The 9,160-nt window shown below is 34.1% G+C and overlaps 1 protein-coding gene across 1 annotated transcript; it reads right to left on the bottom strand.

Moving 5' to 3' along the window:
* On the bottom strand, positions 915-8,286 carry LOC109235821 (probable trans-2-enoyl-CoA reductase, mitochondrial). Its single transcript, XM_019402072.1, has 11 exons — positions 8,170-8,286; positions 7,991-8,123; positions 7,365-7,496; positions 6,583-6,726; positions 6,286-6,488; positions 5,671-5,747; positions 5,489-5,567; positions 5,269-5,381; positions 2,576-2,654; positions 1,887-1,927; positions 915-1,170 (listed from the first exon to the last, which is right to left on the bottom strand). The coding sequence occupies exons 1-11, from the start codon at positions 8,284-8,286 to the stop codon at positions 915-917; spliced, it is 1,374 nt and encodes a 457-aa protein (XP_019257617.1).

Raw genomic sequence — 9,160 nt, 5'->3', positions numbered from 1 at the left:
AAGGTTCGAAAGTTGAGGTCAAAGGATATAGCTTCAGTGAATGTGCAGTGGAGAGGTCAGCCCGTGGATTAAGCTATTTGGGAGATCGAGCGGGAGATACGGAGCAGATATCCCCACCTATTTGAGACTCCAGGTATGTTTCTAGACCCCTTCGAGGACGAACATTTGTTTAAGAGGGGGAGGATGTAACGACCCGACCGTTCTTTTCGAGAGTTATAGCCCTGCTCCCCCATTTTCTGCTTCTTTTGTGTTATACAGTTGTATTATGACTTACCGGATTAATAGGTTCGGGTCCGGAGTGACTTCAGAATGAATTGAGACACCTAGTCTTTTATTTGAAAGCTTAAGTTGGAAAAGTTGACCGGATGTTGACTTATGTGCAAACGACCTTGGATTTGAATTTTGAAGATGTTAGCTCCTTTAGGTGATTTTGGACTTAGGAGCGCGTCCGGATTGTGTTTTGGGGGTCCGTAGTAGAATTAGGCTTGAATTGGCGAAAGTTGGAATTTTGGAAGGTTTGAGCAGGAGTGGACTTTTTTATATCGGGGACGGATTGGATTTCCGAAAGTTGGAGTAGGTTCGTGGGGTCATTTATGACTTGTGTGCAAACTTTGAGGTCAATCGAACGTGATTTGATAGGTTTCAGCGTCGTTTGTGAAATTTGGAAGTTTCGAAGCTCATTAGGCTTGAATCCGTGTGTAATTCGTGTTTTTGAGGTTTGAGGTGATTTGAGGATTCGACTAAGTTCGTATTGGATTATAAGACTTGTTGGTATATTTGGTTGAGGTCCCGGGGGCCTCTGGTTGATTTCGGGTGGTTAACGGATCAAGTTTTGAAGTTGGTAGACTGCTGAAGTTTGGACTCAGCTGGTGTAATAGCACCCGCGGAAGTTTCATCGCAGGTGCGAGCCGGCATTAGCGAAGAGGAAGGCCGCAAAAGCGGGCAAGGCCAAGAAGGGCAGGGGCGCAGGTGCGAGAAAGGATGCGCATCTGCGAGCCCGCAGATGCGATAATGGCATGCAGATGCGAAGAGGGAATGTTTGGGCATTTCTGCAGAAGCGGACAAAGGGCCGCAGAAGCGACTCTGCAAGTGCGAGACCTGGAGCGCAGGTGCGACCCCAGTGGCTTAAGTGGTTTCCTCATAAGCGGAGGAGTAACCGCAGAAGCGGTTCTGCAAGTGCAGTATTGGTATTTTGACACAGACTCTTGTAGACACTGTTTCTAGACTGGTTGTTTAGATGCTCATGACTTAGTGACACCCCAATGTCGGGCTATTTTTCGCACTTATGCTTTGGGTTTACCCCGTTTTTATGAAAGACTCCGGTTATTTTTAATTGTCTTAAATCATTTCTGTTAAATGTTGAAAGTATTTTGGAAATGTCGGCTTGCCTAGTACCACGATAGACGCCATCACGACGGGTTAGGTTTTGGGCCGTGACACCCCAGATCAATCAAGTTGAGAGTTATTTAGCATTAGTATTGTTTGAACCGTAATTGTTAATATCGGTATCGTTCATTCCATAATCATTTATGAGTTAACACGGAATATCTCTAGAGAAGATATAAGTACGGAAAATAGGAGAATCAGTAAACGCGAATAAAGCGGGATTTAGTATAACTCCTCAGCGTTATAAATTCTTAGCATAATATGCAGGGAATACAGTTAATGAGGATAACGGGCAGGCGAAATATCACATATTTTTATTATTTAAATTCCCTCTTCCCTTATATTGTATCTCATCTAATAAATTATTCTCTTGCTTTGTAATTACGGGTATCACTAGCAAGTGAAACGAAGCAGGATCCAAATAATGAATCCATCACTATTAAATGCTCAATTTTTCCTTTTTATTGTATAGGTTATTCTTCTTTATTGTATATAGTTACATCAGCAATCTTCGCAAGGGACTAACACAAAAGTTTCCACTCTGCACATTCAAATAAGTTTATAAATTGCGTTTATATTTGTTTATTATCTCAGAAAATGGTTGAAATTGTTTAAAATGATGGCACCAGTAAATGAAAAAAAAAGAGATATAAAAAGAAGAAATAACAACCAAACACGAAAGCTTCTGAAAAATACAGCATCACAACCCGTGGCGGAGCTAGAATTTTAAAGTTATAGGTTCAGGATTTCAATCGCCTTAAGTTACTGGGTTCTAGATTCACAATTTATGCATATTCAATGAATATTTTACGACAAAACAGGGTTCGAACCAAAGCTACTGGATTCGGCCGAGCCCGCTCTCGGCATTCTAGCTCCGCCCCTGATCACAACATGTGAGATTGAGAAGAATATCCGATAATTTAACTTGAAAATATATCCCAAGACCAGTGAATCTATTTTTTTTTTTTTTGGCTTTTCGCCGAGTGTGCGATTTCCATATTGGGCCCCGACTAAATCTGAATTTGTGTCAGAAAGTCTTACATTCGGGAGTAAAATACTCACTAACAAAAACAACTTCATACCAAGAGCTCGAACTTGATACCTCTAGTTACAAATAAATTCGACTCCATACATTGTTGCAATACTTTTACAATAAAATTTCATTTCCCATGGCTTAGAATTTAAGGACTTGTTTCCCTCGACTTCCTTGTTTTCCCATTGCTTTTCCAAGAGCTATATGAAAATCATTAAAAGGTACCATTTCCATCCTGTATTAGAATAGACCAACATCAGTACACTGTCAAGATACTCAAATATTTAGAGAACTAGTACAGTCTCACCTACCCCAACCCCCAAAAATAGAAACAAAAAAGAGAAGGAAAAAATTCGACATAATATCTCACTCTATCTCAGGTCACTTTACTATCACCAAACAATTCACATGTTTTTTTCCTCCTTTTTTTCGTTTTTGGGGTTGAAAGTTGAAACCCCATCAATTATTAGGGTTTCCTCCTTTTTTTCGTTTTTGGGTTAAAGTTGAAACCCCATCAATTATTAGGGTTTCTGTTTAGCCATGGTAGTTGTACAATCATTCAAAATGTTTAGACTAAGGGTGTTTAACGGGTGGGCCAGGCCGGTTTGGGTTGGGAAAAAAAGGAAACCGACCGGTTTTCAAACCGGGCCGGTTGCGGGTTAGTTTAAACCGGGCTTAACTGGTCCGGGTCCATACGGGTAAAAAAATGAACCGTAAGGGTTACGAGTTCAAGGGGCCGGGTCGGGTTAGTGTTATTTTTTTTTTTTTGCATTTTGTATAACTATTGTAATTTATATTAGTATAAAGTAAAAATATAAAGAATACAATGAAGATGGAAAAAAAAATTCACTTATAAATTGCAAGTGCTTTTTTATTTCAAAATTCAAACTTACAAATTGAAGTTTAGATTTAACAACAAGTAAATTAACGAAAAAAGAGCAAATTCAACGGTCTAAAATGATTTTAAAAAAAATTCAAAAATATAGCGTTTAAACCGGGTCGGGCCGTTTAACCGGTTCAACAGGAATTTTGGTTGACCGGGTTTGACCGGTCCGGTTAACCGGATCTATTTAGGTGAACGGACCAACCCCCCTAACCCTAACTACTGGTCGGGGCCGGTCCGAATATCAACCGGTCTGGGCCGGTCCGAAATGGGTCAACCTCGCCCGTTTGACACCCTTAGTTTTGACTTACGAGGTATCGGAGTTCCAACACATTGCATTAAATAACATCACATTCATATTATTTGTCTTTTAATTAAGATTTCTATACACCCTTAAAAAAAATACTTCAACCTGTCTATTTTAATTTATCTCAAATCAGATATCAAGAAGGAATTAAATTCTTTTTTCCAAAGTTACCTTAGAATAAAGAACCTAAGAATATTTGCAATACTTTTAAAGAACAAATTAAGGTTAATATGCTCAATTTCATTGTTAATTAATGCTACAAGATAGAAATCTTTAATATTTTTTAAAAACGGCCAAAAAATCAGTTAAAACAGACCGGAGGGAATACATAATAAATTAAATCATACAAGTATTAGTCCAAATTAATAATTACCTCTCTTCAAATGTCTCACATAATTAATATTCCTCTTATTGGAATTATTAGGTGTATATTGTATTTAATGGCTTCTTATTTTCTAAAGGATTAAATATTTAGAGACACGTTCAATTTATTAAAACGAACTAATATTTGGCACCGAAAAATGTACTATCTTGTTCAGAATGACCGATAAATATTTTGGTACTCCTTTTGCATAATTCTTTTTCACCTACCATCGCCTCTCGAACGTTCATAGTCTAATTCTCTACTTTTGCTGACCCTTGGTAAACTAAAAAGGCATTTCCTTCATCCCATTTTATTTAATATTATTTTTTTCTTAGCCCATTTTAAAAATAATGATATATTTTTATATTTCTTTAATAAAATTTTTTTACAGTCACACAAATAATATGACATATTTAAAATTATAAATTTTAAAAGTTTAATAATACATAAATATATGACATTTTTTAGATCATAAACTTAAGAGTTTTTCTTTATTTCTTAACCATACAAATTAAATTAAGGAGTTTACTTCTCATTAATATGCATCACTGTCCAAACTATCCTTTCACGCAGTGGCGTAGCCACCCCATGTCAAGGGTGGTCAAGCGCACGCCCTCCGCCAAAAATTTATATTGTATATATAAGTTAAATATTATTTTATATAGTTATATTATATTTTGAGCACCCTTAACATAGTTGAGTGAGGCAGTTCTATCTGTTCAGGGTGTTCAAAGTGACATGTGGTTTGCGGGTTCAAAGTTTTGCTCATTTTGTTTGCCAAAACTTAACGGAGACTACCATATGTGGTCCTATTTGATTCTTTCTCAATTTAAAAAAATTCTAATAAAATAAATTTTAGAACTTAAAATTTATGTAGAAATAAACAACTAATCTTAAAAGTAAATTTTTAACTAAAAGTTATTTCTTAAATAATTTTTATAATGTAAAAGTCAAGCTCTATAAAAATTTATTCAACAAAAGCTCTTTATAAACTTTAAATTCTCTCGACTCTCTCTCTTTCATTTAGTTTTATGCTTACTTTTATTAGTAATTTCTTATATTGTCATTTTGTTATTTTAATTTTGATTTATAAAATTATAGATCTATTAGAAGTTTTTTTGTTAAGCTAAAAGTTGCATAATTTGAATTAAAAAATTTGATACACCATTCATCGACAAAAAAAATTATTGACTTATTTAAAGTTTGAATACCCTTAGCTAAATTTTTAACTACGCCACTGCTTTTTCACGTGCATATGACTTAGGAATATATTGAACGAATACAAAAGAACTTACTCATATTTCAGTTTTCCAACACGAGCTAGGGCCAAGAGATAATCGATCCAATCCCTATATTTAGCTTGATCTAATTTCCATTCTTGTAGCCAAAATCCTTTCAACGTAATATCCTGCAACAATAATTCCATTAAATATTTTGGGATTCTTTCTATTAATATCCTGCAACAATAAACAATAATTAATGAATAATAGTCTCATTTCTCTGATTGAAACTAACCTTGAATATGAAATATGAAGTAGATACAGTAACAGGTTCTTTCGACATCCCTCCATATGTAACCATAGTACCACCTTGCCTGAAAAGAACATGCAGTAAAGTTAATTATAATTAATCACTTATAATTGAAAGCTGAAAACTTTAACTTATAAAGAAAATTAAATTAAGAAAAGCTGTCTCACTTCAAGAATTTGACGACTAAAGTAGCAGCATTGCCACCAACACAGTTCAAACCCAAAATAGGTTCAGATAAATCACCCTAGAACCAAAAAAAAATTATAATCAATGTATCATCCTTGAAACGTAAGGTTAATTTCGTGTATGATCACTGAGTTAAACCTTATATACTAGCAACGTTGTAAAATTATTTTCTATTACATTAAAGTAATACATAATTTAACCAATATAACATCAAAGTTACGTTGATGATTATGTTTTATGCTTACAGTGGGTAAAGAAAAATAATTTAGTGTGGGAAATTTTTTTAACTTTACTGTCACAATGGATAAAGTTTAATATGCAATCCGGTTACTTTAATTTGCTAAAAGTAGTTTTGGTGACTTTAATTGTTAAAATTCAGTGATCATGCGTGGAAATTATCCACTCACATGCAATAAAAAAAAAAAAAAAAAAAAAAAGGCAGCCCATGTACAAGGCTTTCCGCGTTCACGTAGGATCCAGAAAAGGGTTGTACACCACAAAGTATAATATAGACAGTCTAAAATCTAAATGTCTAATATAATACAAGCATCAGTGGTAAATTTTTGAAAATCAAATGAGTTTAGGTATAGTAATACCAGGAGATTTTTGACACGTTTGACATCCAACTCTTTCTCAGTAAACACAATATCAGCACCAAGTTTCATTAATCTTTCTTTAACTTCATCAGATCCAGGCTTATCTCTTATGATATTAATGCTATGAATTCCACGAAGACGAGCTAGCTGAATAATACATTGCCCCGCAATGCTTGTGGCTCCATTTTGCACAATCGAGTCTCCTAATTGTGGAAATTAAACACAAATTAAAAGAGAGGAAATTAAGCAATAAAACACTATAAGTAATTAATTAAAGAGATTTGACAAATAATTAACCTGGTTTTAAAGTAACAAACTCATCGAGCATTCTCAAGGCGCTCACTGGATTAACAGAAATAGTGGCAGCATATTCTATTGGGGTGCTTTTATCAATTTTGTGCCACATACTTTCTTCTTGTACAATGTAGGTTTGCCATGACCCTGAGCATAACATAAAGCTATAACATTAATTATCGCATTTAACTTATATATACTTATCGTGTAAAGAATTTTTACACTTATTGCTGCATTATAATGTATTTTAACGTTTTGTAGCTGGTTGCAGGGGCGGACCTAGAGTATTGAATATGGGTTCCCGGGAACCCAGTAACTCTTGCGCAGACCATTTATTCATATTAAGAAATCCTCTAAATATTTGTAAGTACCTAATTGTGAACCCAATTATTATTTTATATTAATTTGATATTACGGTAGGAACTCATAACCTTCAAATCCTGAATCCGCCTCTGGCCGATTGTCTACTTTATTTAAGAGCTATTAATTACCTTTATTGTAGACAAATATTTGTTGTTGCTAATTTTTAATGTTATTTGGTAGTATATAATTTTTTTCATATCATTAGTGTATAGGAGTTGCACTGATCTTACATCCTGATGCAACGTAGAAGCAATTCACTGTGGATTTGTGTTACGCATACATAACAATGATTAAGTAAGAGAAGTCTATATCCAAACACATGTCGTGCATTTATAATTTGCTCTAAACATTCGGCGTGAATAAGTTTTTACTGAATAATAAATCGGTATAATATTGTAATTATAAGACACATAAAATATTACCTTGAATATAAGGGAAACGGACAACAAAATCTCCAGGGGAAAGAGACTTAACAGCAGAGCCAACAGAATGTATAATTCCCACCCCTTCCCCTCCACCGATTGTTGGTAGAGCTGACCGGTCTGGATATACTCCTGTTGATCAATTAATTAATCAGCAAAATTTATAGGGGAAAGAATCATAATTTATTCTAATAATATTCAGATGATAAGATGAACAATGCTAAGTTTTCTAATGCAAGAAAATCATAATTAAGGGACTAAATAAATAAAGGTTAAAATATAAAAGTGTGTCAATTTTTTGTACTAGAAAGTAAAGAGTATATCACATAACATGAAACAAGAAGACAGTTATTTCACTTGTCTTTTTTTTTTTTTTAGGAATTTTTACCTCCTATAGCAAAGGTTAACACTTTATTTATATTAAATAAATACCATTTTAAAAATTATATTCTATAGATACCTTTTAATGTTTATAGCAAAATATCTAATTTTGGTTACCTCCTACCCCTAAGCCACTAAATACGCTATTACACTATTTTCTTTCTCTCTCTACTTTGATACATGTCATGCTCTTCCCTAAACACACGATGCTCAATCTCAAAATTCTTCTCACCCATATCACCTACCATTAGTTAAAAACCCCACGCTCTCTCCTCTCTCCTGCACTTTCATACGACCCTTCACATCTTCAACATAAGAGAAGGGAGGTCCAAAACACAAAAACAGAGAGAAAAAGAGAGAGAACGAAGATCTGCTTCCCTGTGGGAATTCCAGTTTCACAAAATTTTGCAGCAGTTTCCTCTACCTTTAGAAAATCTTGGCCTCGATTTGCTTCAATCAGTGCCCTCTTCTCTTCTGCTTCCCTGTGAATTACAGCCATATTGTTCTTCCTCTTCATATGGCTCGAAATCTTGTTCTTCATCTTCATAAAATTTGGAGATAGTGAATGTTGAGCCGGAGGAAGACAATATGAGGGACGAAGATCTGCTGGGTTTATGATTTTTGCGATGAAAAGAGTTGCTGGTTCTTGGTTTTTACGTTGTATTTTCATGTATTTCATTGTATTTCATTGTCTTTTTTTCAATTGTAATTCAATATATCTCGCTGTATTTCATGTATTTCATTGTATTTATTGTCTTTTTTCATTGTATTTCAATGTATCCCGTTGTATTCTATGTATTTCATTGTTACTGTCTCGCTATATGCCATGAATGTATTCATAGGTTTTTTTTAATTAATATAATTTATATATTCAGATGTATTCTATAATTTCTCTGAAGATTGCTATGCTTTTGGGATAATTTTTCGGTTGAGAATCCTTTTTTATAACTGGAAATACAAAATTTGTGTGTTATAATTGAGTTTGTTGAGTTATATTAGGAGTCTATTATGTTAATTGATTCACTTTCCGTTTAAAAACAGTGTAATCCCCTGTTTCACGCTGTGAATACAGTCGAATACAATAATCTGTCCAGCTGTAATCGCATATTTCACGCCATGAATACAGTCGAATACACTCGAATACAACAACTGATTAGCTGGACTTCCCTGATTCACGCCTATTTTTGCTACTGTATTCATGAATACAGTAGCTTAAATACATCTAATACATCTTATAACAACGGAAACGTATCTATAATCCGTAATATAGCAAATGGTATCTATAGATAGCTAATTCCACTAAAAGATAGTGCTTTATGAAAATTTCTCCTTTTTTTTTTATATGAAATGTACGTGATGTGCAATAAGAAAACCAAAAGCCAACTTATCAATTTTGATGCTTTTTTATCTCCATT

Source organism: Nicotiana attenuata, chromosome 12, assembly GCF_001879085.1.
Source record: "Nicotiana attenuata strain UT chromosome 12, NIATTr2, whole genome shotgun sequence".
Lineage (NCBI taxonomy): Eukaryota > Viridiplantae > Streptophyta > Magnoliopsida > Solanales > Solanaceae > Nicotiana > Nicotiana attenuata.
The sequence above is the reverse complement of the archived record's forward strand: the minus strand, read 5'-3'. Positions and strand labels throughout refer to the sequence as shown.

Bases quoted from the DNA above. Each gene is read 5' to 3' on its own strand.
- LOC109235821 (XM_019402072.1), bottom strand. From the start codon at position 8,286: ATGAAGAACAAGATTTCGAGCCATATGAAGAGGAAGAACAATATGGCT. The intron at 6,727-7,364 runs GTAATATTTTAT...TGTTATGCTCAG, and splicing joins CCGTTTCCCTTATATTCAAG to GGTCATGGCAAACCTACATT. The intron at 5,748-6,285 runs GTATTACTATAC...TTTTGGTTCTAG, and splicing joins AACGTGTCAAAAATCTCCTG to GGTGATTTATCTGAACCTAT.